At 45.9% G+C, this 27,206-nt stretch overlaps 4 protein-coding genes across 10 annotated transcripts in view; 1 reads left to right on the top strand and 3 right to left on the bottom strand.

Annotated features, from left to right (window-relative positions):
- Positions 1-1,231: 1,231 nt before the first annotated feature.
- On the bottom strand, positions 1,232-2,712 carry il10 (interleukin 10). Its single transcript, XM_057030268.1, has 5 exons — positions 2,502-2,712; positions 2,309-2,368; positions 2,007-2,171; positions 1,644-1,706; positions 1,232-1,564 (listed from the first exon to the last, which is right to left on the bottom strand). The coding sequence occupies exons 1-5, from the start codon at positions 2,661-2,663 to the stop codon at positions 1,463-1,465; spliced, it is 552 nt and encodes a 183-aa protein (XP_056886248.1). The 5' UTR covers positions 2,664-2,712; the 3' UTR covers positions 1,232-1,462.
- The window catches only part of fmoda (fibromodulin a), a 29,564-nt gene continuing 4,363 nt past the window's right edge, over positions 2,006-27,206 (top strand). The window contains exons 1-4 of one of the 6 annotated variants that reach the window (XM_057030255.1): positions 2,006-2,195; positions 21,628-21,760; positions 21,859-22,161; positions 26,887-27,171. In XM_057030255.1, coding sequence (XP_056886235.1) covers positions 26,954-27,171 — 218 coding nt within the window. In that variant the 5' untranslated portion in view covers positions 2,006-2,195; positions 21,628-21,760; positions 21,859-22,161; positions 26,887-26,953. Of the gene's footprint in view, positions 2,196-20,384; positions 21,761-21,858; positions 22,162-26,886; positions 27,172-27,206 lie in introns of those variants that run through there. The other 5 variants (XM_057030256.1, XM_057030258.1, XM_057030254.1 and 2 more) reach the window with 5 other exon arrangements.
- On the bottom strand, positions 7,075-9,894 carry il19l (interleukin 19 like). Its single transcript, XM_057030263.1, has 6 exons — positions 9,083-9,894; positions 8,732-8,892; positions 8,583-8,645; positions 8,249-8,401; positions 8,108-8,170; positions 7,075-7,798 (listed from the first exon to the last, which is right to left on the bottom strand). Exons 1-6 carry the CDS (start codon positions 9,129-9,131, stop codon positions 7,706-7,708), a joined length of 582 nt encoding a protein of 193 aa, XP_056886243.1. The 5' UTR covers positions 9,132-9,894; the 3' UTR covers positions 7,075-7,705.
- Positions 10,049-15,021, bottom strand: prelp (proline/arginine-rich end leucine-rich repeat protein). 2 transcript variants are annotated; one of them, XM_057030252.1, is made up of 7 exons: positions 14,696-15,021; positions 12,068-12,503; positions 11,792-11,977; positions 11,542-11,699; positions 11,179-11,375; positions 10,759-10,834; positions 10,049-10,688 (listed from the first exon to the last, which is right to left on the bottom strand). In XM_057030252.1, exons 1-7 carry the CDS (start codon positions 15,004-15,006, stop codon positions 10,598-10,600), a joined length of 1,455 nt encoding a protein of 484 aa, XP_056886232.1. In that variant the 5' UTR covers positions 15,007-15,021; the 3' UTR covers positions 10,049-10,597. The 2 variants fall into 2 exon arrangements, with proteins under 2 accessions (XP_056886232.1, XP_056886233.1); XM_057030253.1 differs by having other exon boundaries at positions 14,700-14,815.

The following is a 27,206-nucleotide window of genomic DNA, read 5'->3' as shown; positions in this document are numbered from 1 at the left end:
GGGGCGGGGGGGGGGGGGGCGCGGGGGTGTCCCCAAAGGTGGCACTTCTGAGAAAGAACCACCCGAGCCAACATCCTCTTCAGAAAATGCAGAAAGGCTTTATTTAAGATGGGCCGTGAGCCTAATGAAGCCCGTCATGGCGGCGTCCCGCCTACAAAGTGGAATGTCAACACTTTAGTGTCGCACGAGGCCTTTAAAGGTGAGCGGAAACGCAAAGACTGACAACTTCTCAGCTGAGGAGTGCGGACTTCTTTGAAGTGCCACGGCGTTCTGATTGTCACACATAAAAACACATCCTGTGTGAGCCGTCACATCTCACCTGATGCGGCGGCATGTGCGATGCCACACGAAAACAACCACACGGCGGCTCGGAACCAACGCCGCCGAGGCCTCCTGGACGCCGTGGCATGGAAAACAACGAAACGTGCCAAAACATGCCAATCTGTGGCGTGTGCTGGAAATGACATTGTTGGTGTGCTTGGGCTGTGAGTGCGTATGTGGAGGCTGCTCTGGTTGCTCTGATTGGTGGTTGGTCTTAAAACATGCGTCTTTTGCCGAAACCTTTTTTTTCTTCTGAGAACTGCAGCAGTGGGAAACATGTCGAATTACGCATGCATGTGATCGAGACGCTGACAAGCTGCAATGGGGGGGTTAAAGTCCTTATGTTCTGCCACTTTCTCTGCATTTTACCTCGAATATCAAGATGCTGCTGAAGGAGGTCGTCTGTTCAGATTAGCACGCCTCCATCAACTTTTTTCTTTTAATACCAAAAGTGGCGCTTTGTTTTCAAGGTATCGATGAAGTGATACTACGTTTCGTCCCACGTTTGCTGAGCAGGTGACTGAGGAGAGTGGTTTCACTGCACAGGCCTGAGTCACCACCAGGACTTTCACGGCAGGCGGGCGGACCGGCGCCTGCTGCTCGTGCGCGTCTTCACGGAGGTTCTTCTGCCTCGGCTCAGCAGTGAAGCCCGTCAGGTTCCCCCACGATGCTCCAGTAAAGCTCCTGCTGATCTGCACAGCTGCAGTTTTGCATGTCGAGACTGCACACGAGACTGGCTGCTCAAATTACTGTAAACTACCATAGTTCTTGCTGGGAAGTGATGTATATATGGGTCACATTTGAGGTTGGAACCCCCCCCAACACACACGGCAGCTCTGCAGGATGTGATGTACATGCTGAGCTACATGCTCACACAGCAAAGCCATAAAAACAGTCGTCCGTATCAACATCTTATTTATTAAACAAAGTATTCAATAAATTATGCATACATATAAAAGAGGAAAATAAATATTACAAGTAGCAATATGGGGTGTACGTTAAAGACACAATATGGTCTGAAAACTTGTCCTCAGGACAATTAAGATCAGCAGAGGTCTCGGAACATGAAAGCTGGTGCAACAGTTGTTGACACCCACAAAAACTAACGGACTGGCCTCCTTTTCCCCACATTTGAGGCTCCTCAGGCCACGTTGCGGCGCCTCTTTGAAGCCAGGTAGCTCTCGATGTAGTTGAAGAGCAGGTCCAGCTCCCCCATGGCTTTATACAAGCCTTTATCCTCCATCTGTGGACAAGCAGGTTTGCAACTTCAGTAAACTTCAGTCGGAGTGCACGAACTTGAGTAGTAAAGTTCTGCTGCTTACCTTGGTGTAAGTCGAGTTCAGGACATTGATGTCAAAGCGATTCTTACACGCGAAGTAATGTTTCTGGAAATGTGAAAAAGGAAGCTTTGGTTAGCCTCTCCTGGCCTGGAAAACCCGCCCTCTGTCCCCGGATGGGACCGGGGGGCTCACAAATCCGCTCAGCTGTTTCTCATTCATTTTTAATTCGGATCCCGCTGCCCTCTAAATAACCGCCGTCCGAAAATGGAAGCGTTAAATGTGGCCCGAGCGCGGTCGCCGCGGTGCACGTCGGGCACAGAACAAAGAAACTCCATTTGCGTCAACGCCGCAGTCATCGTGGACGCGCTGCACAGCATTACGCACGGGGAAGAGAAGCGTACTCACACAATTCGTGACCTCGATCTTGAGCTGGTCGAAGATCTGCTGAATGGATTCCACATGGGGCTTCAGGTTCCTGGTTTCCGCCGTGACCGTGGCCAGCGCCCTGGGCAGAACCGAGTCCAGGTAGAACCTCAGGATCCCGTCCATAAGGTGGCAAGCAAACGGCGTCTGGAGAGGAGCCAAAGCGCACACGTGAGTGTGGTACTACTTTCCTTGTGAGCGCGCTTTCTTTCGATTGTTTAGAGGGGCTTCCGACATAAGGGGGGGAGAGGGGAGGGGAGGGGAGGGGAGAACCCAAATCTTACTTTAAACGTATCTACGATGCTTTGGTCCAGAAGCACAATGTCCAAGTCGTCGTTTGCTTCCTGCAAAGAGAGAGCGCGCAATGAGCAGATGGACACATGCAGCATCCCTTGGACGCGGCCGGTGGCCGGCCCCTCTGCTGGGAGGGGGGGGCGAGGGGGGGCGCTGGCTGCTGCAGGTGCCGCCTCTACTCACATAGTAGTCCCGGATCTGAGAGTAGTTTTCTCTGAGCATCTTCAGGCGCGCAGGGAAGCCCTCCACGAAGCTGCAGCAGCGGTTGTTGCACAGCGCCGCGCACCAGACGGTGCAGGCGCAGCACAGCAGCAGCAGGACGGAGAGCAGAGAGCCGGGAGTCATGTCGGGGGTCTTCTGGAGGAGCAGGGCGGAGGTGGACGCGGAGCTCCGAGGTGCATGCTTTGGAGCTTATTCTTATCTTAATTTATAGCCGAGGAGTCTGGGAGGAGTCTTACTGGACGCAGCGCGGGGATTTTTTTTTTCCAAGAGACATTCATCAGTGATGAACCACTCCTCTCATTAAGTGATGATGCTGGTTTAATTCTTGAGGTAATAATTTGCGCAACACGCGGAATTTTCCCACGTTATCAAATTTACACCGATTTTTAGTTTTGTGGAGATTATTCAGCATTAGAAGCGCGCCAAGGGGCTCTCGAGAGGAAATAAGTAGCACGCGACTGCGATGCTAGTTGATGCTACATTTTTGGGGTCTATTTTTTTTGTTGTTGTTCTTTCTAAAATTAGAAATAAATGTAAAAACATTTTAATGAGCATTAAATGCATGGAAGAGGGACTGGACAGACAGCTGGATCTTTAAAATACACATGAAAAGCTCCATTAAAGCACGAGGGGCTGCTCCTCTGTCTCTCAGTGGACAGGTGTCGGTGTCCCCAGTGTCCACCACAGGTCTTGGTGGGTCCAGTCCCACTGAGCCCACCTTTCATGGACAACTTGGGATGACCAAACTGCACATTCTTGCGTACTATCATGGTTTTGTTCAAGCCTCCAGCTACAAAATCGAGCGTCTCATCGGTGTATTTTAAAATCTCGCAGTGTTGTTGTTTTTTTTAAAAATAGCTTAGAAAAAAAAGCGAAACACAAAGAGGAACTGGTGACACACGAGTTGTGTCTTCCCTCACTTTATCACTAATGCGTGATCTGACAGATGACATCTACTCATACTTTAAATGAGTAATCGCAGCTCTGAGGTTGAGCTGTGTGCCTATAACATGTTTGTCAATGTAAAGAACAACATAAGGAAGTGGACAGAACCAATGGTGCTTTCCCATCAGTACTTTTTCTGTTCTGTCCAATTTTCCAACACTTTGCTCTCTTTGGTTCTTCTTTTGGGCAACACTGGTATTTTCTCATCGCCTCGTTCTCCCGGGGCAACTCGAGTCCAGGTTGTTCTGTCTCGGCCCCCGTTTGTTCTGAAAGTCCGTTTCTGTTCAGCATCCTGACAGATTCATACTATAATTTGGGATGAGTCAGCAGTAACGCTGTGGGGAAACTGGTGCGTGCGTACGTGTGTGTGCGTATGTGTGTGTGTGTGTGTGTGTGTGTGTGTGTGTGCTACCTGTGTGCCCACATTACACTGGGACTTTGTCATCTGCCATACCAGCTGAGCTGTTACGTGTCGTGTTAATCACCATTAATCACCATTAATCACCATTAATAAATGTTGATCGCTGCATGTCAGAGGAGACTCCTCGACTTGAAGGAGGTCAATGTCCTGTGCTCTGTTTTGAACTCTCCCATTAGTGGCCTCCCCAGGAACCGACTCGGCTCGTTCATGCTCTTCATTCCGCTGATCTTCTGCAGCCGGATGGGAGCGAGGACGGTCAGCTGCGTCGGGGGGGGGGGGGGGGGGGGGGGCGGTCGTCCTGCAGCCTTCAGGTGGTAAGCGCCTGCATTCCTCACCACTGCCGTGTCCTTTAGGGGAAATGGATCTGTCTTTTCAAACAGTCACCGCACTCTTTCACTTTCACACGTATGCCGTGCAACCATTTATGTTTTTGTTTCAGAAATATGATTGTGTCAGATAGGAGAACAACTAACAGTAAAGCTCAGAGTTCCTCTTACCGAGGAAAAGGGGCACAGGCACATGATGACAGCTGACCCCCACGCACTCAGCTGGGTGTCCACACAAATTCCACACAAAGTTAAGTCAGCCGCCAAACATGTGGCTGCTCTCCCACAACGCACAAAAGTGATTGAAACAGAGGCTGAATCCCCTAGAACCGCCTCGCTTCTTCTGAGCAATGACACATGCACTGATGTCAACTCGAACGCACGTTGCCCGCTAAGCAAATTTCCTCGCGGGTGCAGATGAAACTCTGAAGTTCCCTCTGCACACCAGGCATCTCCCTGACATGATTACGAATGCACATGCGTAAGAGGGCCCAAGTTAGTGATACATTCCAGTGCAATGGGCTCAAAATGGCTGCGGTAGCCTCATGTTTTGGTGCACCTTTGCTAATGCGTAAGCACACGCCTTTGATTTGCCGTTAGCACAGGAGATTGCGATGGTGTTAACCGCACCGTGCGACGCTCGTTTTGACAGCTCATGTGTTTCCATGAATGTTTAATCGGCCGAGAGCTGAATTAGCGAAAGTAAAAAAAAAAAAAGAACAGTGTTTCTCAATGTCATTTGAATTAGGAGATGCTGAGTAATGGTTCGGTTTATTTTTAATTCGATTCATGGAGCTGGGCTAATGAATGGGCTTGAGGAAATCGAGAATGGAGGGTGTGGGCGAGACTTAAAAAAAGGTGAAATGATGAAAATGACGCGTGCCTGTGGTTTTTGTTTTAGATTATTGTGTGTGTGTGCATCAGTTTGCATTGATGATAAAACCTGAAAGTAAAACTTGCTTTTTTTTGCTAAACTTCTCGCTGATTGTCGGAGGCGTTCAGGCGGCATTCGATCTATAGTGGGTACATGTAAATATTATCATCAAAGGTGTGAAAGCAGGAACTCCAAGCATCATGTAGTGGGATGGGTCCTAGAGGTCGACGTTATCACGTTTGGGTTTAACCTCCGTTGGTGTTTTACAGCGTTTCACCGCTACGGTAACGCAGAGACCCAGATCGCGGCTCACTCTCTCACCAAAAACGGTCAGAACTGACCCTTTGCCAAAGGTAATAGTAACAGTCTGGGAGTATCCGAGACAGAAAGGACTACCACGTGCATCTGAGAAATGTGTTCACAGCGGGGTAATGTTGACGGCGAGGACGTTCAGAGACTCACCCGCTACAAGAACTACAATGTTATTGCAGCACATGCTAACACAATAGATTGTTTTATTTTAAGGTAACTTGGATTTATGAATATAGTGTTTGATATGTGATATGTTGCTAAGTGGTAGGATTTCCATTTGTCTATAGTGCACCAGGATGTTCCTATACCGTGGATTTGAACGTATTAATATATATTTACCTGGTACAATTTTACCCTCAAGTGGAACGCAGTAACTTTTAATATTCAACTGCCATCTTGTAGCTATCAACTGTGTGTTAATTAGCGTTAGCATCCTACCTTGGAACAAACATGGTAGTTTTAGTTGTCTTCAGCTGCGACTGAGTTCTTCCACACTGTTTATCCATATTTGACATCTCTTCGGTGGTATTTTTGGTTTTGGGAAAGGCGTCACTCAACGTCACCGAAACGTTGTGGATATCTTTCTCAGGAAATGCACGTCTACACATGCAGCCCTTCGGCATTTTGCTCCAGAAGTGCCGGAGTGTAAGTCGTGCCTAGCTTAGTTACCCTTGCTAAGACACAATTGGTCAGTGGCAGTTTAGGTCCTAAAGTGTCAGCAGCCGAGGAAACCACTTTCAGGGAAGTGGTAATCACAGACACAATTCAGATGCGACAGAATAAAATCAAATGGGGTGAAAGTTGGTTGTTGGCTTTGTTGTTTGCTTCCTCTTTACTGTTCATTCATGGCTGATGAGCATTTTCTCTGAAGGTTACCAGGTAACTTCACACCTGGCCGACCAGCTCACAACTTAATATTTCTTACTTACAACACTATATCGCCTAATGTATCATATTTGATACAAAAAATGTCATAAACAAAATGATATGGCAAAAAAAAAGGGATTTTGTTAAAACGTTCAATAAACATCTTATTTCCAAAAAATTAGAATTTTCTGGCTATTTTTTGATGTGTCAGGCTTTATAGGGCTAAAGAGGGTTATACGACAGCCGGCTTGGTTGTTGGACCTTCACAAAAAAAAACCAAAAAAAAACTCGAAAAGTCCTGAATGGATTTCAAAGGATTTTTCAGGAAAGATCCCATTAAATATTGGTGATTTTCTGGCTTCAAGAGGGATCAAAGGTGATTAACAATGTCAAGGCTATAACTATACTATGCAACCGTCATTACTATGCTATGCTATTCTACGGGTATAAGTGTCTATGTAGAGAAATTAGCTGCTTGTTTTTAGGTTGAAGAGCCTCCATTAACAGAAGACAACTCATCTCTCTATAAGGGCCTCGTTTCTCTAATCAGAATCATAGTCTATAATCTGCCACCTACGCCTGTGATCCTTTCACCGACCATCTGAGCAAAATATGGAGGCAAACTCATCGCAGGAATGCTTTGTGTCTCGATATATAACGTTAGACGGAAACATTTAAGGTCAGAGTAATAATGGGTTTTGCAACGAGTGCAGGATGCGCGGTTATGTCAGCAAATTTCTGACGAATGCGTTGAAGCAATTTAAATTTCTGAGTCAAACACTTCCCTTTTAGACCTTCACAATATACATGTGCACACAGAATGTCTAGATCACACATTTTGTCCAAAAAAGGGATTTTATTTTGGCCTGAAATTCCTGTCGCTAAATTTAGCAACAGAAATTGTTAATCATAAAAAATAAAGTTTAAAAGATAGGTTCGACCCACGTAAATGACAGTTTGTTGTAATTCTCTCAGTGCCAGAAGAGGGAGACAACACTTTCCCAGTTCATTCAGAGACACATGTTAGCATGCTAGCAGGACAAATGTTTGGTGCTGATATATAACCGATAGAAGTCTTGGTTGATGGTCGCACAGTTCAGAGTGGACCTCTAATAAAATCTAACATCTTTGAACTGGAATGAAATAGAAAAAGCCACAAGGATTATTAAAGGTTTTTAAAAATCTTTATTTCTTTCCACCCCTAAAATACAACTTGGGTCCAAAATAGTAGAAAAATGCAGTAGAATACCTTCAAAAGGTTATTGGTCTGATAAATATTATAAATATATCACAAACACATCGAATAATTTAAAAAATGAGAGAAATGTATAAGATTCAGAGTGATAATTGCTGAACACCTTCACTCTGGGGTGATATAAGAGCCAGACATTGTCAGGGTTGCACCGAATATCGGGACCATTCAGCTCAGACTTTTCTGCTCGGAGTCCTGCAGCCATCCCAGAATAATGTCCAGTTCTCCCACAGCCTTCCGTGCAGCCTTGCCGATTTCCAACTGTTCAACAAAAAGGGAGCCAACGTGACCTTCTCGAATAACAAACGACACTTTGTAATATAAATATAACTGTAAACCTCCCTAATGTCTCAAGTTGCATCGTAATCGATGTGTTCAGGTTAAACAAAGCAGTAAATCTGGCCTGATATTGTTCTATAAATGCTGTTTCCAGCAAGTATTGAAGAGAAAGTTGTAGAGTGCAAGAGATTGGAGGTTGCTCGGACGCTTTAGCGCCCCCTGCCGTCCACTGCCGGTACAGCCCAGCCCACGTGAGGACGTTCCGGTTCTGTACCGCTTCTGCTCACGTACCTGGTTGAACGCTTGGTGCAGGGCGTCCACTCGTTTCTGCGTCGGCTCCTCGCAGAGGCAGTGCTGTACACAAGAAGACGTCATTATCACCCCGGCCTGTCCAACCTGTTTGGCACCTGTCTCCCTGCGCAGGTGACTTACACATTTATGCATGTCCTTCCTGATGATGATGAAGGTGTTGGCCAGCGAGCTGAGGATACGCTCATCCTGAGGCTGAGAAGACGTGTAGCTCCTGAACACTCTCTCCACGTAGAAACGCAGCACAAGGCGCAGGAAACAGCATCTCTGGCCGTCCTAAGAGGCAGAGCTGGCTGTTAGACAGGTGCTCTCACGCACACGTGCTGCTTCTGAGGCAGCAGTGTGAGGAGATTTATCCAGATAGAAGCGTTCTAAAGCGTTGGAGCTGATGGAGCCTCTTTTCTTTGCTCCATTTCTACTATTTGAATGGGAAAAGTTTTTTAAAAAAAACCCTCACCTGGACATGTTCAATCAGGGATTTGTCCAGAAATTTCACTCCGATCTCGTCGTCCCCTGTTATCTGGAGTTTTAAAAACAAAAGCCACAACCGGTGAGGATCAAATGGGATTCCTGGTCGCTGGTGTTTCCGTTGGACTGCTCACTCACGGCATTCAGACGGATGCTGTAGTAATGTTTGCGCAGCTCCTCCAGGTTAACGTTGACGGAGCAGCTGTTGAGGAGCAGCGTTTGGCTCCTCGCCGGCTTCGTCAGACAGCAGAGCAGGAGGAAGAGGAGGCAGAGGGATGACAGAGTCTTCATCGCTGCGTCTGAACCCACACAGATAAAATAAAATAAATATACACGGTCGTTCAGTTTCAATAATAATATAAAGGAACTCTGGCTTGATGCTGTCACAGAAAGATGCAGCATCCAACAAAGATCAATCAACCATCTCTATCAGACCCAAAAAGAGAGATCAACCGGATCAGCTCTGAGCAGATCCACCTGTCTTCACACTCACCTGTGTGTGTGTGTGTCTCAGAGGAAGAGTCCAGGACCGATGCATCTCTGTGTTTCCATCCCATCTCTTCTTATAGTGCAGCAAGGTGGTTTTTTTTCTTTCCTCACCAGGTATTGCACAGGTGCACGAACATGCACCCACATGGCAATTATTTTAAAAGGAGAAGGAAGTGGGTCGAGATTAAAGGAAATGCCTGCTGGTGTCACAATAGCTTTTGGAACATAAAGAGAAAGTTCTCTGGATGGGGAAATCTTTCCACGCAGTGACGAGGAAGGCATCATTGGAGAGAAGTGGCTTGGCTCCCGCGCTGATCTTTCATTCTCTCATTAGTCATTTGGATTCCTTCATTATTATTATGATAAAGGAATCAGCAAATGAGCTCACGCTCATTGTACAAGTGTCTGATGCGAGTGTTAATCATTTGCTTCGGTTTTAAGAGGAATTTGGTGGAACTCCACATCTGCTTTGTCTTCCTCTCCATTTTCTGGAGGGTCATTCTGATGACGTCTCTCCTGTCAGACGTGCTTTGAGCGGAAACAGCTACACCAAACCACCTTTCTTCCTGTATAGCTGCTGTGGAAAGAATCCTGAACCGGGAAGTCCAAGAAAACCAGTAAATCCTGTGATGGCAGTAATCCCAAGATCATCAAAATGCCTCTAGTCTGACATATAACTGTATAGAAGGAAGTGCCAAAATTTCCCTCTTGGAATTTTTATCTTTGGCCTGCGGCGGAACGCCCAATGCATACTTCCGGCCACTAGAGGGCCCCACAGCGCCGTCGGGTTGTGTGGAAGCCGTGCTCAGAGGTGTTAGCCCTAAAGTCTCCTTAGCTACATACAAGGCGATTAACAGTTTGCATATTCTGCTTAAGTTGCGCCTCTCCGATCATATCCTGGAGTTTATCCTCTTCCTCACATTCATAAAAGATGTCATCAGCTTTTACATCAAACTCCAAACACAATTAAATGAGACACAAGTTTTTATTTTCAATTGTTTGTACAAGGCGTCTTCATACAGACGAATAATATACAGAAGACTAAGTAAAAACATATATATATATATATATTTTAACATGGAATACCTTGAAAATCACAGGCACATGTGGGACAGTTTCAACTACACGGTAGTTGTGCTTGTTCCTCTGACATCCACCGCAGATCTGGTGTCCCTGGTTTCGGCGTTGCTCCGCCACAGTGAACAAACTACCATCCTCGTCTGTAGTGCGTCTCTCAAAGTACCTGTAATTTCAGGTTTCACTATGCTTTATTCTGCAAAGTAAGTCAATAAGAGAGAAATGACTGATACAAAGTAAAACTCCTACAAATCCAAATGTGTCAAATGTCAAGCTGTCCCCTCTTTCTCCTGAATCTGACAAAAACAAAAGCACAAAAAAAACAAAACCCAAAAGCAGAAACTATTTATTTGTTGTCACAGAAATCAAGACCTGTTCTAAATGAAGCCTTAAATTAATTCTGCTGCGTGTGACGGTGGGTAGCATGTTGTGGCTCCTCTACAAGACAATCGAGCGGAGGTGTCTGAAGCACATGATGACGCTCATGGGGATGGGAGGGCTCAGGTGGTTCCCATCCAAACGCAGGTACCTGGGGCAACAGTGACAGAAGTAGTTAAGTCTGTAGGTCATGACATTGATCAGAAGCTGAGGGTTGGTACCTTAGTCTGGGGACCAGAGACTCGTCTGCTAGTTCATCTTCTAAGGTAACTGGGCAGATCTGGGTGCCGTTGATGCCTGGAAGCAAGAATCGGTTTTGGTGCCGCACAAGGAATGAGCAGGAAGGGACAAAGGACAGGACACACTCTTAACCATTCAAACAGACCTGTAAATAGTGAGACTAAGCTGTAGTATCCAGATCAGAGGTTTGGAGTGTGTTGGAACACTCACCACTCTGCTGGCTTCCCCTCCAGACTCCTATTGACAGTCTGGAGTATTAAATAACTGACTTATTTAATAAAACAGAACATTATGAGCAAAGCCAAGGTGAGACAAAAGCTTGCATTTGCTAAGAAGACCTAACAGAAATCAGTGAAGAGGGATCCCTGGAGCGAATCGAAGCTGTTGCAAGGCCGGCTTACTCTCAATTTGGTTGTGGTTGAGGTGCAGGTGCTCCAGGTGAGAGCTGATCATGGGGATGGAGTTGATCTGGTTGTGGGACAGTTGCAGGTCCAGCAGGGTGGAAATATTGAACACGCCTTTGGGAAGCCCTTTGTCACTCAGCTGATTGCGGTTCAGTCTCACAAAAGACAGATGATACATGTCTTTGAAGTAGTCCCTGAGGAGCAGATGAAGAGAAAACTGGATGAGTTCAAATCCAGGGAAGGTTGTAAAAGCCCCCCAATGCTCCAGCTTATTGAGGACTCGCAGTGAGAGGAACTAAATTCAAGTAGATTATTCTGAACAGACCGGCGCTCATCCGTGATGAGGCACCGTATACTTGCTTTGGGATGTCATCTATACTGTTCCTGTCTAGGAAAAGCTGGATGAGGCCGCTGGGAAGAGCGGGAGGCATCTTTCTCAGGATGTTGCGAGCCAGATTGAGCTGCACGAGGCTCTTCAGGTCCTTGAATGTGTTTGCTCCCAGGTCAGAGTCAGCCAGCTAGAAGACACAAGCAGATCACCACCTTTGTTCAACCTTATTCACACTTCTCATAACATCCACGTGAGATGTGGCAGGAGGATCAAGGGCACCTGGTTGTAATACAAATCCAGCAGAGTCAGGTTTCCCATTTTACTGAAGGCGCCTGCAGGGATCTTAGAAATCCTGTTCTTACTGAGCCGGAGCTGTTCAAGACTGGCCGGCAGACCTGAAGGAATCTCTTTCAGCCGGTTCTCTTGTGCGTACAGATACAGCAGTGCCGGGATCTTCTCAAACACCTGTAGGAGTCATATTTACAGGGAGATGTAGAATGAATGGTGTCTAGCAAATTATGGCATCATAACTACTGAGCGCTGAAGCTCCCAGACCTGCTTGTTTATCTGGTGAATTCGATTATTCGCCAAGTTGATCCAGCGGACCTCAGTAGCATTGACGAAAGCCCCCTCTGTCACCTCTGTGATGTAGTTGTTCTGCAAATACAAGTAGTGGGTTCTAAACGGGATGGTAGGGATCACGCGGATGTTCCGGTTCTCACAGTTGAGGGCGTTTGGGTAGCTGGGGTAGCATGTGCACTCTCTGGGACAGTCAGGAAATGCAGAGGGCGGCCCCAAAATGACCGGGGGGAACTCTGTGGGCTCCTTGGGCTCCGGCTGTGCCGGTGCACCGGGCTTGGCCACGGAGGGCTTCTTGGTAGTTGGTGGACGTTTCGTGGGTTTCTTTCCACGAGCTCTCTGGGTGGACACCTCTCCCATCAGGAGGAACAGAACCAATGCAGAGACGAGTCCCGCGCGGGCCTTCATGGTCCTACGGCAGGCCGAGAAAGAAACATTCAAAGACCTTCAACACACGCTCCATTTGTTCTGCTGCCAACTACAAATATCCCCTGTGAGGGAGACGGTTAGGTCGGTTAAACCTCCCTCTATATTCCACCCCTGTTGGAGGCCCTCAGCGGTGCACTCTGACGCTCGCTGCAGGCCAGGACACAGGGAGAAATTATTTATGTATATAATAAATCTCAGTTAGCAATGGTTAGCATTTGCTAGTGAATGTTTCTGACAGGAGGTTTTATTATGCTTGTGCTGACAGGCCAGTTCGGTAGTGGTCAAGAGAGACTGGCTATAAATTTGTACACCGTGTCCAACCTCCCGAAACATAAACATTGGCTGAATATTTATTCCCACACGAGATGCTGCTGTGTGACACGATAACACAACTAAACGAGGACCTTCTCTGATCACGTTAGCGTCCGCTCGTGTTGCGAACATGTAAGCCAATGATGTGAGTAATTGGTGCAAATTGATCACACGCTCTGAAAATAAAACACTATCCCAATTGAAACGACTGGAAGATGCTGATTTGGAGGCCTGGAAAAAAGAGCAACGATGGAGATTGTTTAATATGACGAATTTCTGGAGGAGGGGGCAGATACTTCTCCAGGAAGTCAGTACTTATGAGAGAGAGGAAAGGGAAGGTTTGAGGATAAAGACTCTATTGTCAGCTCCAACCACCAGAGAGAAATGATAATGAAAAGTGCAGGTCTGAGAGGCTAGGACTCTCTGACCCAGGCAGGACAAGAAGAAAAGTGCATCAAATTCCCCCTGGATGGAGACAAAACAACTGTATTGGAAATACAGAGATTTGGCTTTTACACAATTGGCCTGATGTAAACAGCCACCACAAAAAAATGCAGCTTTCCAATCAGTCTGTTCTGGCTGAGCAGCAAACTCCTGCCAATTTGACAACCTTCTCATATGAATCACAGGCCAGGAATGGGGCTCAGGGCCAGCTCGTGTCCTGCCTGGAAAAATAAATCTCAACGTTTCTCTCAAGTGTTCCATGGCACTACCCTTCCTCTTGCCTCTCAGCCCCCCTAAAGCTTCCAATCCTATTGTTCAAAGCCAGAACCAGCACCACTGGTATCACAACCTGCAGCCTGGGACTAAAGGTGGAGCCGGGTGACCCCCCCATAAGCAACTCTGATCAATTCTAAAACTTAATTGCAGATTTCTGCAGGTCCTGACAAACACCAGAATGACCAGAAGCACCACAGATGGCTATAATTCACGTGACCCCGGGCCATATTAAATACACTTTACAACCAACCATTATTGTGGCATGTAATTACATCCTCCTTGCCACGTACAGCACATAGGCGCACACTTGGGCGCCCTGCAGCTTTGGATCAGGCTGGAACAATGTCCCCAATCACGGCACCTTTATTTACTCTGCATCCCAACTCATCGTCCAAACCGATATACGTTACGCAACACCTGCGCACAATCAGCCGCTGTTTGAACTATTTAGAGAGTCTTGATTCTCACCAGAGCTCACGGGTGATATCATAACAGGACCAAAACCTCCATCATCAGCACATATTCTGCAGCAGCGTCGGTGCCAGCAGCTCGTGTGGGTGTGGCGGTCCAGGCTGTGCAACGCTCCGCTTTCATTTGGAGGTTTCAGCCACAGACATCCTGCCCTGGTGATCGGGTGTGATCGATGGCTGTTTTTGAATTGATTAGTATTTTGAAAGTGCTGAAGAGCAGTTTTCAGGCGGGCTGCCGCCTTCTCGTCTTGGTCTTCAGCAGCTCAGCCCATTGTTTTGCTTTTGCATTCTTCATCAGAGGATTTGAAAAGTTCAGCCCAGTCACGGCCCAGTGCTCCAGCTCCACAGTTCCAGAATGTTCGTCCTCTCTGCACACTTCAACCAGCTCATCCTAATCTTATTAACACAAATGTCTCACACAAACAGCCATGAAATTGTGATTGATGTGCTGAGGGAGCCTTTCCTGCACCAACAGAGAGCTTTCCATGTTTTAGCTGCTGCTTTAATGAAGGAAGCTGAAATCAACCCAGATAAGAAATAATGAAAGCCACAGTCTGTCCTTATGCCACCAGTGTGGACCAGTGGTGCCAGGACCACCCACACACACCCACACACACACATGCATGCATGCAGTTTACGGAGGCCCGAAACAGTAACAAACAAAGCTGCTTACCTGCCTCTGGTACTGCCCTCTTTTGTCAAGTCCCAAATTTGCGTCTTGCCTTCTCTGCCTCTCTCGCCCTCTCTCTTCCTCTGTTTCTCTCTGTCCCAAGCCTGCCCTGCCCACCCTCTCTCTCTCTCGCACTCTGTCTTTCTCTCTCTCTCTGTCTTTCTCTCTTGTGCATGGCTCCTTTCCCTCTGAAGGTCACAGCGGTTCTTTCTTTCCCTCTTCTCGGCTCCGGGCCAGTGAGGTTTAATCTTAATGCCTTCTGGAGGTCCGTTGGCTCTTTCCTGTGTCTGAACTGTGTCAAAGTTTGCTTTCATGAGTTTTTAAAGCAGGGAAACATCTGATGCATGTTTGTGTTTGTGCATTTCTGCCCAAGACGTTAGGATTTGCTGTGAACAGGGCACCTCTGTGGAACGCTGAGCTGTAATTGCGAATCTCTCCCACTATTGTTTAGAATATTGCACTCATGTCCGGTCATGTGGCTTCCATTAGCAGCATCTCTCTTGGTGTCAGTTAATGTCCCAGAGCCTTTTCTTCTCCCCCAGCATCACTAAACCGTCTGATTACTGGGGTCCCGAGGAGATATGTGGGCAGTTGTGGAGGTGGGGGTATTCCGGGAATTAAGGTTTTGTGGCACAGTGACTGTGTGTGTGTGTTCGTGTGTGTGTGTACACACCCTTGGGGGCTGTACATGTGTTTTGCTGCCCTGCATTCTTGTCGAATGAGCTCCATTATGAAGCAAACATATGTTCCGCATTTCTCTCAGCTCTTTTCTTGAATTTGCACTATAGGTCGACACGTTGCCAAACAGCTGCTCCTCACAGGTCCCCAAAGGAGGATACTTCCTCAAATACGACATGGAGAAAAGTGGCATGTGTAACAATGATGTCATCTTTGGGTGGTTGCTTGATTCTGCTACCACTTAACAAATCGACCAAGAACGCTATTTAACAAGTGCTGGACAGCTTAGATGTGATCATCAAGTCTCAGAGATCAAACTACAGACTTGAGATACTTTCAAAAAGCCCCCCCCCCCCCCCCCCATTCGATGACAGCATGCGGGTTTAAATATGGACACCACTGGACGGAAAGCAGACCTTGACATCGTGCAGGCCGGTTTACAAACGGAGAGCACGTCAAAGGTCAGAGTGCTGTCAGCCTCCCAACACATGTTGTCACAAATGCTGCGGAGCATCAGCCCAGATTAGCTCTGGTGCCGTCATCCTGCACCACCAGGTGGTTCTAAGGTCGGCGCCACAGACCAACGCCAGCTCCTTTCTTTGCATATAGCAGTAAAACGTGCTGAGAAACCCTAAATGTTAGAGTAGACAAGCTGGTTTCTCTCTATAGTTTCACACCAAGCGAGAAGACAGATGTGATCCGAGTTTACAGGGAGAAAAGCTGCATTTGTTTTTTTTGGGGGGGGGTGTTGTTGAACATTGTTGCTTTTACGAAAGCTGGTAAAATATCTGTTTTTGCACACACATCTGGGTTGTTGGTTTTTTATTTTGTGATGTGTGTTTTTCTGACCTCTCACACCAGGGTCTCCGGTCCTGTATTATTACCTTTGGCTTTAAAAACAAGCACCAAAGCACATTTTAAACATTTCTCCCTACACGTCAAACCTTGCAGAGAGCCCGTAGAATCCTGTATCGGCCAGGTTTCCATGGCAACCTGTTGCCTCAAGAGGGGAGATTGTAAAGATGACTGGAGGAACGCTTTAAGTTGCGCTGTTAAACACGGCTGCAGCTGTTTCCCAGGCAGATACAGAGCGAGCGAGGCAGGCTCAGGCTGCGGCCCAACCTAACGTGTTCTGTGTAACGATTTGAGAAGCTTCCAACAGTGGTCTGTTCTGTCATCTAAAGCTGGAACCGCACGGATGAGCGCTTTGATTTTAAGGAGACAAATGAGTTTCAATTGGACGCGTTCCTGGAGGAAATATACTGTCAGACATTTGCGGGCGGAGGCCACACATCTGAGCTCCACAACTGCTCACATGTTTCTTCCAAACATGAAAGTGTTGCTTTGTAGCTCTGAAAATCATCCCAGTAATCAAGATCTCATTACTTTCTGCAAACTCAGCAATTCTTACCCTTTTATATCCCTGAGTTCGGGGAGTTTATATTCACTTTTCACTGACTAATACTGAGACTCTGTGTATACAACAGCAGAGCAGATGGGCAGTTGGAAGGTGGTTTGTTTAATATATGATGTCACATGAAAATTATTCATCCTTACATAACATGAACCATATGGTTCTGACACTCAAACAGAGAAAGATAGCCAGTAGAAGATTAAAAAGTGTTTATGTGTTACGTTTTACAACTATAGGTTCTTTTTGTATAGGATCAAATGTTTCCCAATTCACAGTGTTCATCCCCCCAATATTAGGCTGAACTAATTTCTCTTTAAGGGCGTTGCATCAAATGTCTGTGCTGTGACCTCAGCCGGGCGTGGGCCCAGACAAGTGGACCTCATCTGGAAGGCTGTGGGATGTAAGCGTACAGAACCAAGACCGAGAGTCACATGATTTAGATGGTGGGATTGTGGGTGAGTTACAATAAGCTAATTTATCAGTCACATGACAGACTCCATGTTCTGTCTGATTAACTTCAGCCTTGATTCCAAACAATTATTTGTTGAGTTTGATGAATGCACGCAAGATAACGACTCCCATCCTCCTTGAGTAAAAGCATATTGACAAAAGCTACATTTTGCTTCTTCGATCTATTTTGTCTCCCTTCACCACTTTGAGCTAAACTCTGTTTCAGACAGACATCTTTTAATTGTTTCCATCAGTTAAGAATCTTGTCTCTGATGCACCAAAGATCTGTTTTCAGTGTGTTCTTGGCCATGAGACCACCATAAAAGACTGCTAGATTTTGATGTGATCTACACGCTTCATCCGTCTGGATCTATCTGATCTCCTCGTCAGCATGTCTGACTGTGTTTGAGGCTCATTTCCTGATCAACAACATGAAAACAACGTTTTAATGGCACGCTCGTGGCGCTCTCAAACCTTAAGTACGTTTTAGGAAGTTCCTGTCAGGTTGACATTGATGCCTGGTTTAAAATCTCCATATTTAGTTTGAATTTGCAGGTCACAGCATCAACTAAAGACAAAATTAAAAGGCTGAAAAATCTACAGAAAATTCCACAGTGTTGCGACGCTCAGTGAGAGACTCAGACAAGACCAAGTTGTCTGGTCTTCAGTGCTGGGGAACACTGACGTAGGAAGGAGAGGGCTGATTGCACATGCAAGTGTCTGATTAAAAAGGTGTTTAAATCAGTATTTTTCCACATTTGAAGCAAAAACAGGAACGTTGTCATGGAAAAATGCCAAACGGACATGGAAAATTCTATTCATAGTCCAAAAATGTTCCCTTCAAAGCAGCAGCACCGGGTTGTTAATCATAATGAGGTGCTACTCATGTACCAGAGATTTTCTTTCTATAAGTATATCAGACAGTTACCGAAGACGTATCAATAATTCTTTTCAAGTTAATTTTTGTAAACCCAAACAGACCAAAACAGGGGCTGGTGGAGGCATTAAAGCCCATTCCTGAGCTCTGCCTTGGAAACCAGCAGTCAAAACAATGTGCAGCGACGCTCCCTGTGGTGTAATAGGTGCAAACGTGAGAGCTAAAAAACTCAGGGGGCCTCACATGTCCAAGACTCATGATTACAACAGGCTGAAATCTCTTCCACCACTGTTGGTGTTTAGAAGCAACAGTAATAATTCCAGAAGTTCTCTTTGGTCCCCTTTGGGTTGAGCTTCATTCTGGAAAGATGATACGACAATAGTAGGTTAAAAATAGTAGACTAACATGCTGATACCTTCCTGCTAATAAATCTGTGCTACATTTTGACGGCCATGCTTCATGGCAGTGAAAAGGAGGAATGCAGGAGGGCTCTGGTTTCTGGGTTAAGGACAAAACTCCTTAAAAAACAGAAAAAAATGGAGTGTGCCAGACATAAGAGGGGCAGGGGGGTTAAATGGATAAATGTTTACTGTTGAACAACGTTATAACAGAAACAGAGGCTACCATGCGCATTAAACCTTGCGTCTGCAGATCATTTGAACTTGGATGTGGTCATGCAGCTCTGCAGCATCTCCCGATAGCTCATGATCAGCTGATCTGCCTGTGGTTGAGCTGGAGCTACTCCGCCAAAGACTTGAAGTCACAAAGACAAACATGCTTGACAACGCCAGTTGTCCCCCAGACACATTTCTTTTCTCCTGAATCATAGCCAAAGGATGAATATTAGCAATTAACAGAAAACAGCAAAGCTTTCATGATAATCCGTCAACAGAGCCCCGACTGCTCATCGCTGGAGTTTAGGGCTGAAGGTTGATCTGGGTCCCAGAAGCCCTGCAGCACCATCAGACATGCGGACAGAGTTTAAAAAGACATTGTGTCACCTGGAAACTATGGCCCGGGATGTAGTAATGGTAAATACACAGAAGACACACAACCAGAGCTGTGAGGTGTTGTTGCTGGAGTAACTGAGCGTCTGAGAGTCACTCTGAACCTGTAAAAATGACGTATTGAAGTATTGAACAAAATGACTCCAGAGGAAAACAGGCAGTTGTTAAGTTCTTGTGCAGAAAACCTTCCGCTTTCTAAGAGTGGAGTAAACCCACATGTGGCCATGAATCATAATAATTACCAGGGATAATAAACTGTGACTGCTTGTGATGAGTCGTGGGCGATAATGACTTCGATAAGTAATGCCATCTTTAGAAAATATCTACTATCTGATCTGAGTCATGCATCTATTATGAGCATTTGTTAGCTGTAAATATCATCACTTTCTTGGATTCCTCCGTGGATTCTTACTGCATTGTGGAGGTATTAAACACTTCTAGACATTGGTGCTGTCTTTCCCACTCCAGGACAATGTCAGTGAAAGCATCTGGAATCACTACACCATTTTTATGCGTCGTTAAAATCTTTATTTTTGTATCCACTGCATATATTTTCATTGCATTTGCTGCATTACGCTCGGGATGACAGACTCCAGCCTTCAACTCAACGGTCAGCAGGTCCCAGGTGTAATGGTTCCACCGTGGGTCAGAACCATTCGAACTCTCTCCCCGTCCCCACTCACACAGCTCAGCACAACCCCAGCGTATGATTTTTCGGGTATTTCGTAGCTTATATTGAGTAATAACATACAGATGTGCAGCCCCGCTGCGGCAGAGCCTGCGCACGGACAGAGTGAGAGGCAGGAATTTAGTGGGAAGGTCTGCTTGTGTGAGAAATGTTTTGATCAGTATTGGACCTCTGAGAAAAAAATGTGGTTTCTTGTACAACATCAAGCTGTGGCATATGTTAAAGAAAAGTAGAGCCTTTTCAATGTTTGGCAGCACATCAGTCAGACCGATTATTTCTGTCTGCTCTGTGACTTTGAAATTGACCTTACAAATAACGGCTTAAACATCGTCCTTCCGTTTATTTAGTCACAACTTCCAGGTTCAGACAGTAAACTTGCTGTATTTTTGCTTTTCCTCGTCAGAATTACAGGTAAATACTCTGGAGCACTCTCAGGCACAACATCCAGTCTGGCGGTATTTGTTGGTAGGACATGTTGTTTCCATCCAGTCGCAATACCTTCATCCTGGAGTAGGACAGAGGGCCCACCTCTCTGCAGAAGCTGGTCGTGTTGAACCCTGAAGCAGACAGATGGAGAAGAAAGACATGCATGGTTTCTTAGATTCAGCAGTGACAAATGTGGATTTACTGCTCTGTCCGGATGTGGAAAACCAGCCAACAGATTTCACATCGTGTTGCATGTGTTTGTCACATGTACTATACAGTCAAAACACCAGTTTCATCTTATCAAAGACAGTCTTTGTAATCTGAAAATGCTCTTCCTTCCATAGGTTCCGCGTTTCCTATTGGATCACTTGCAGGTACGGCACTGAGACTGGAGCACAAACTAACCGCAGCGCCTTCTTTGGCCTATTTTATTTTATTTTCATACTTCTGTCGGCCCAGACTGTCGTCTTTGGCACTGGAAGCCACCACGGTAGCTGACCTGCTGCTAGCGAGACAATGAGGTGTGTGTCTCTGCGTGAGTGTTTTGCCATCTGTCTGTCTCGTTGGTACCGAGCACTGCTGTGTGTTGCACCAGGGAATGAGAAACAAGAAAAATGTTTTCACAGAGCTCGTGCGCTGAATCTCCAGCCGGGCCATCCGTGCTGGACGATCACGCGAGCCCAAATTCGACCACAGCCTGCAGGCCTCTGACAGAAATCCTATCTGCGAAATAAAAAAGGCGAGAGGGGGAAGAAGAGACCGTAGAGAGGAGAACAGCATGTGCTTCTGGCTCATCTGCTGCAGCTACTTTAGAATCCATCTCAGATGTTTTCTCCTCTTTTCATGACACAGCCCACTTTCCCTGAATGTCAAACAACCAGGATTTTCTCCTCTTCTTCTCTTCTACCTTTTATCCCTTCATGTCTCTCAGTCCACGAAAATTACCTTTCAACTATATCCTCCATCCATTCCATACTGACAACGCACATGTTACCCATTTTTGTAATTTTCTTTGCAGATGACACTGATTTATATTCTCCTGCCTCCAAGTAGGTCTATAACGTCATCTGATGGTAACCAGCCTTTGTTTTAACCTTCACTACTCTATTGTGGGAAATCAAATATCGTATTAAACATGCTGGAGGGTCAGTTTTTGTTTGGACTGGAAAATGTTGTAGAAATTTCCACTTTGTTCCCTGGCAGCCACCGTAGGATCACCAACAAGCCTGAAAAGGAACAGATCTGATTTTCCTTCCTCTTAGGGCTTTTCTTTCTTTTGGGATGTGATCTTATCACCTAGTCTTGTGGTTTGTATCTTTTTTTTGCTCTCTGGACTCGAAAGCTTAAAATGGAGAAAAGAAAAAAAAACGTCCTCGTCTTGTTCCCAAACCACAGCCCAGCCATTATCTCGAGGTCCGGCTGCATTCAAGTAGGCCATGGCTTTACTTCAGCTCTCACATTTTCCACATTCTGTCATTCCCCGGAGCGTAAGCTCCGGTTCTCCCACAGATGGTCGCTCAGGCAGAAGGTCAGTCACATATCTCATTAATATCATAATTAGCTATAGAAATGTCTCACATGTGATGAGAACTACATTACCTCACCTTTTATTTCATTGGCTTCCAGGTAGAGGTACTGCAGGCTGGTGGGGACAGTCGGAATAGCGGCAAGTTTGTTGTAAGAAAGATCCAGTTCCACCAAACTGGAGAGGTTGAAGACCTGTGGGCGGAGGCCACTGCTCTGAAGACCACAGCGACTTAGACGAAGGTACTTCAGACCAGAAAGTCCAGAAAAACTGTCATCACTCAGCTGAGAGAGACTGTTATCGGAGAGATAGAGCTGCTGGATGGAGGGCGGCAGATGTGTGGGGACCGATGAGAGCAAGTTCCCACTGAGCTCCAGCAGCGTCAGGCTGAGCAAACCTGCAGGGTGAGCAAAGGGACACGTGCACACACTCATTAAAGACACGTGCACACACTCATTAAAGACACGTGCACACACTCATTAACGAGCATTCACAGGAAATAGATGTAATGCGGTCTTTATAAGTGAACAATCATAAGTTGCACTGATTATGATAACATTTCTGATTAAGATGTTCAAAACCACATATGTGTGATCTTTATGACTAGGCCGCGATTGCTCAACTCTCGGTGAAGCACAGCTCGCTGCAGATACTTCTTTGGCTTGGCAACCAGCCTGTTGCAGTAGCCAACGAGGAAGTATCGCATTGTTTTTCTGAGCTTAAGTGACTCTCTCAGGAAATTTCCAAATGTGTGATTCATGTCATTTGTGCACTGACGACAATTCAGCAGCAGCTTCGCTCAAAGGCGACTGTAAAACCTCAGCCGAAGGGGATTGGACCGACAACCTTTATTTGACCGGAGGCACCGGTCTACCACCTTACAGAAACACATTAGTTGCAGCTCTGCACATATGTGTAATTAGTCTTTTAGCACTATAAAATGGACAGGTGTCAACTGCGGATGAAGATAAAGTTGCCGTGACCTCATTAGGTTGTTTGGCTGATTTTCCTTTCCCTGTAGTTCCATCACCAGTATGTGCAACATGTGCAGGGTGCAAAAGGAAATGACGCATAACAAAACCTTTGAGGTCTCCGCCTGTTATGGTTTGCAGCCTGTTTCCCTGCAGCAGTAATAGCCTCAGTTTGCTCATGTTCCTGAAGGCTCCCGGACTGATGCTGCTGACTCGATTATGGGCTAGTCGCAGCTCCTGGAGTCCAGCCGGGAGAGTGTTGGGCACTGATTCCAGGTTGTTGTGGTTGGCAAACAAGTAGCACATCTGGGTTTGGCTCTGCAGGGCGGCCTGGTCCAGTTTATCGCTCCGCAGCTGATTGTGGTCCAGGATGAGCCAGCGCAGATCGGTTGTGTTGGTTAGAGACGAGGACAGGGATGAAATGTTGTTGCGCTGTAAAGAAAGAGGAAGGGGGGCAATTTACCATTTTATCCTTCAGGAAGTCGACCAAAAACCAACTGATTCCTACCTGCAGAAACAGATATTGAGTTCTGTCTGGCAGATCGTTGGGGGCGTCTGTCAGGTTCCCGTGGTCGCAGTAGACCGCGGTGGGCCAATGAACAGGACACACGCATCGCCGCGGGCAACCGTGGAGGTTGTTGGCCCGGATCCAGGCTGGACCCAATCGTCCGTGCAGGCTCATCACACTGGGTTCTCCTGCCAGACGGTTGATCCACAGAGGAACCCCTCCGTAATCCATGTCAGCTTCGGCGCCTGAGATGGCGCCACAAGCCAACAGCAGCACCGTCAAAATGCGACAGGAGAGAGCCATGGAGACGGAAAATCCTTTAGAGAAAACAGCAGGATTCTGTTCAGCTTTCCTTGATTCAGTGGATCATTTTTATGAAGGTGCTTCAGAAGAACAGAATGTTTGGTTTGGAAACTTGACCAGCTTCGTTAGGTAACTTCAACAGGAAGTTTCCGTCTGGTACATTCTGCTCAGGCTGGATCGATCCTGGTGGCAGGAAGGTTTTCTGCTCTGACATTTTCAACTTAACTCTTCTATTATTACTACTGTTTTACTACTTAAGGGATTTTATTTATTATTTAATCTTTCTATTTAAGGCCTTCAGACTAAATTTCGGGAATAATAAATCAGAAGGCCAACGCAAGATAACCAATAAATGATTAAAGTTTGTGTGTGAATACAAAGGCAGAGCTGTTAGCATTCGGAACAACTCAGTTTTTTATCTCCTAGGGCAGAGAAATAGCAGTGTTTATATTTTAAAGAACTTATATAAGACTTCCAACCCTTATAAAAAGCTCCATAACATGCCAAGATCACCCATACTTAAGATTCTGCTGTCAGATTATAGAAATTTCGGTTTCTTGAGGGTGGTCAAGATGAGCTCCTGATAATTCTGTTATCCACAGTCTCATTCCATGAACACGCTTTTACTGTCAAACCTCTGAGAGGAAGAACAATACAGGTTTCCCTGCAGATACAGCTGTTAATGGTTACAGTAATCCCCACACTGGTGCACGCAACTCTTTGATTTACTGTATGACACGTTGGTGCACGACAGCGGTTTGCCTCATCAGGAAGTTAGATCTCAGCAGCACGCCTGCAGCCATCCGTCTGCGCTTCCCTGCAGACTGTGCAGGGACGGACACGCTCGAGCTGCTGCCGCTCGAGAAGCTGCTGCTCAGCACGCACGGCCGCGCTCACATCTGACTGGCGGTTAGGGTTTCTGCAGAGTCAAAGAAGCACATTTCAGCATTCCCACTTTTACCTGCTCGGACGAAACAGAGTGACGCTCCGGCTTCACAGAAGAGACTCGTCCTGTTGACATTTCCAGCAAATCCCCTGGGAACTCTGTGTGTGTGTGTGTGTGGTGAGAGAGAGAGAAAGAGAGAGAGTGTCTTCTGCCTGAAGGCAACTAAGCCACAAAGTACCTGGGGACCCAAAGAGACCATTCAGTGTGTGTGTGTGTGTGGTGTGTGTGTGTGTGTGTGTGTGTGTGTGTGTGTGTGTGTGTGTTCCAAACAGAAGAGCACATTAGCACAAGTGGAAAAATTAGGAAAGAATTTCCTGGTGAACGCGCAGAGAGAGCGCCCCCTTCGGGAAAGTTCCCCCACAATGGTTCTGATTCAAACGGATGACGTAACAGATTATATCACTAATTTGGTGTTTGACCAGTGTCTCTCTTTTTTTTTTTTCTTGAATATTTCAGTGGATTTAAATGAAATATTGCATAGGAGTTATGTGAATCATACTGACTGTTTTTTTAATGTTTTCTATTTAAACTTAGCCAAGTTGTCCTACGTTACCATATTATGTAGGTTTCCGTTTCCCACATTCTGAATTTCTCCTAAACACTTTCATGGTTGTTGTAACTGCCGAGCGAGTTTTTTTCTGGGAAGCTGAAGGTTGTTTCTGTCAGCAGGAGCTTCTCTCCGCTTCTCTCTGTCTGCTTTCGTCATAGACTAGGGGAAGGAATGTCATCCACTCTGGCTCCAATCCATCGCACATTCCACTGAAACACACCTGCGCACCAGCTCAGTCGGCACTAGTTCTCACCAGTTACAAGAATTAAATGCTGTGTTATTCTGGACATGGTCAAGCTGCACTCTGCAGGATTGATCTGCTTCTGAAGGCAGAAATATCATTTAACACCACGTCCTGATGGATATGTTCTGATTTCCCGGGTCTGGTTCAGGAACTTTCGCCCCTCCTGCTTTGGTTTAACACAGTCAGCTTTCAATAACACAGAGAGAACAGGTCAATATTGGGACAAAACTGTTTAATAAACCAACAGATCTCTCTGTAAATAGAATAAGTGGCTCTCTGACGTGCAGCTGACCTCAAAAAGTCCCTTTCATTTTCAAATAAATCACTTCCCTCCCAAAAGATTCTGTGAAGGTGACTAAATGCAACATCCTATGCCATCCTTCTCACCATGTGATGAGCAGAATTTGGCCCCGGGGTGTTTTTTTTTTTACAGGCTGACATGAGCAGCAGGTTCTCCGCAGTCTGTCAGGTGCTGCCAGGGAGTAGCTGAAACAGATTTCTTATAACCGCTAAACTCTATCAAATGTTGCAATGCAGCATTTCCTGTCCAGGTCACAGAGATTTTTCCTTTTAGACGAATCCCGACAGAAGTGGAAAAAAGTGGAAAAAAAGAAGAAAAGAATATTGAGCGCACCTAAACAGGATCTACGGAGCGAGACGGAGACAAAACAAATCTTCCTGTGGACGAACGCGCTCTTTTTCCCGCGCACATCTACAAGCACCGAGCAGGATCATCTTAGATTGTGCAGAAAAACGCCGCATTTCTGCCTGCAGACAGAAACAGAAACGACAATTATAGCATTTGATAAGACCATAATAAGCTCTCTTTATAAATTAAATAATTAACATTTCACTTTTAGATGATTGGCCTAACCCCCCCTACACCACTGTGCCCCCCACCCCCGTCTTGTTATTAGACGTGTCTTAAACTCTCTCTGTCGTTATCTTTGTTTAGAATTGAGTGTTTAGAAATTTTCCACTATTCACTCACCAGCCCTGTGCGGGGAAAATAACAACAATGTGAACATTCAGAATCTCAACCAACCTGCCTAGCCGGTGAACTACTGCAGTACCCCAAATGTCCACTAGAGGGCACCGTTTCATCTGGAATGAGCGCATCCATCACACGTCAATACAGCGCAACCAAACACTGAAGATCCTTTGAGAGTTTATTACAGCACAAGATTTATCGTCTATTTTCATTACATCCTCATTTGAATCACAAGTATGGGCAAGATTTAGGAGGGAAAATCCTCAGCTTTTATCTGTAGGAGGAAAAGATGGTGCTGGACTTGGCAATGTGTTGCACGTGTTTGTGTAAGGGTTTTCTGCATGAACATCTGCTTTCTATCATATGGTTTATGCTGTCCGGTGTGCCTCAGAGCGCCGGTTCAAGTTACCTTGAGGAGAGTCCCAAGAGTGGACCTCTTTTACTTTAATTACCACCACCGAGGAGGTTATATGACAATTTGTTTGTTTGTTTGTCTCACTCTTAGCAAAATAACTTGAACAGACATGATTGGATTTTAATGAAATCTCCAGGAAATGTTTTTAATGAGCCGCAGAAGATCTCAAGAGATTAATTATTGGTGATTTTCCGAATTCAGGAGGAACTTTGACCTTTGTTCATCCAAAGATTGAAGTCAAGGAGCTCTGATCATAAAGTGACCTTCTATGTTAGGTAACCTCGTTTACTACTGCCTATATATACTATACTACTGGTACTGGTTAACTTGTAGTTATTTTCAGGCTGAACAGCCTCAATCACAGGAAGGCAACTCAACTCTCCAAGTCCTGCTTGGCAGGATCAGTCTGAAGAGAACAACCATAAAACCGTTTTGTCCCGTTCACCCAAACCACAAAGGATGGTGTTTAAGGGCTTCATGCTGCAGGTGAGTGACAAAGAAACCTGCATTAGAAGCTGAAT

The sequence above is a fragment of the Takifugu flavidus genome, chromosome 4, assembly GCF_003711565.1.
Source record: "Takifugu flavidus isolate HTHZ2018 chromosome 4, ASM371156v2, whole genome shotgun sequence".
NCBI lineage: Eukaryota > Metazoa > Chordata > Actinopteri > Tetraodontiformes > Tetraodontidae > Takifugu > Takifugu flavidus.
This window is presented reverse-complemented; position numbering and strand designations above follow the sequence as displayed.

Coding starts and splice junctions, on each gene's coding strand:
- prelp (XM_057030252.1), bottom strand. CDS start 15,006: ATGAAAGCAAACTTTGACACAGTTCAGACACAGGAAAGAGCCAACGGA. Junction 11,376..11,541: donor AGTATAGATGACATCCCAAA/GCAAGTATACGG, acceptor TCTGCTCCTCAG/GGACTACTTCAAAGACATGT. Junction 10,689..10,758: donor TCTCTGGTCCCCAGACTAAG/GTACCAACCCTC, acceptor CTGTTGCCCCAG/GTACCTGCGTTTGGATGGGA.
- il19l (XM_057030263.1), bottom strand. CDS start 9,131: ATGCATCGGTCCTGGACTCTTCCTCTGAGACACACACACACACAGGTG. Junction 8,646..8,731: donor ACAGCATCCGTCTGAATGCC/GTGAGTGAGCAG, acceptor TTAAAACTCCAG/ATAACAGGGGACGACGAGAT. Junction 7,799..8,107: donor TGCACCAAGCGTTCAACCAG/GTACGTGAGCAG, acceptor TTTGTTGAACAG/TTGGAAATCGGCAAGGCTGC.
- il10 (XM_057030268.1), bottom strand. CDS start 2,663: ATGACTCCCGGCTCTCTGCTCTCCGTCCTGCTGCTGCTGTGCTGCGCC. Junction 2,172..2,308: donor GCATCGTAGATACGTTTAAA/GTAAGATTTGGG, acceptor GCTCCTCTCCAG/ACGCCGTTTGCTTGCCACCT. Junction 1,565..1,643: donor TGAACTCGACTTACACCAAG/GTAAGCAGCAGA, acceptor GCTTGTCCACAG/ATGGAGGATAAAGGCTTGTA.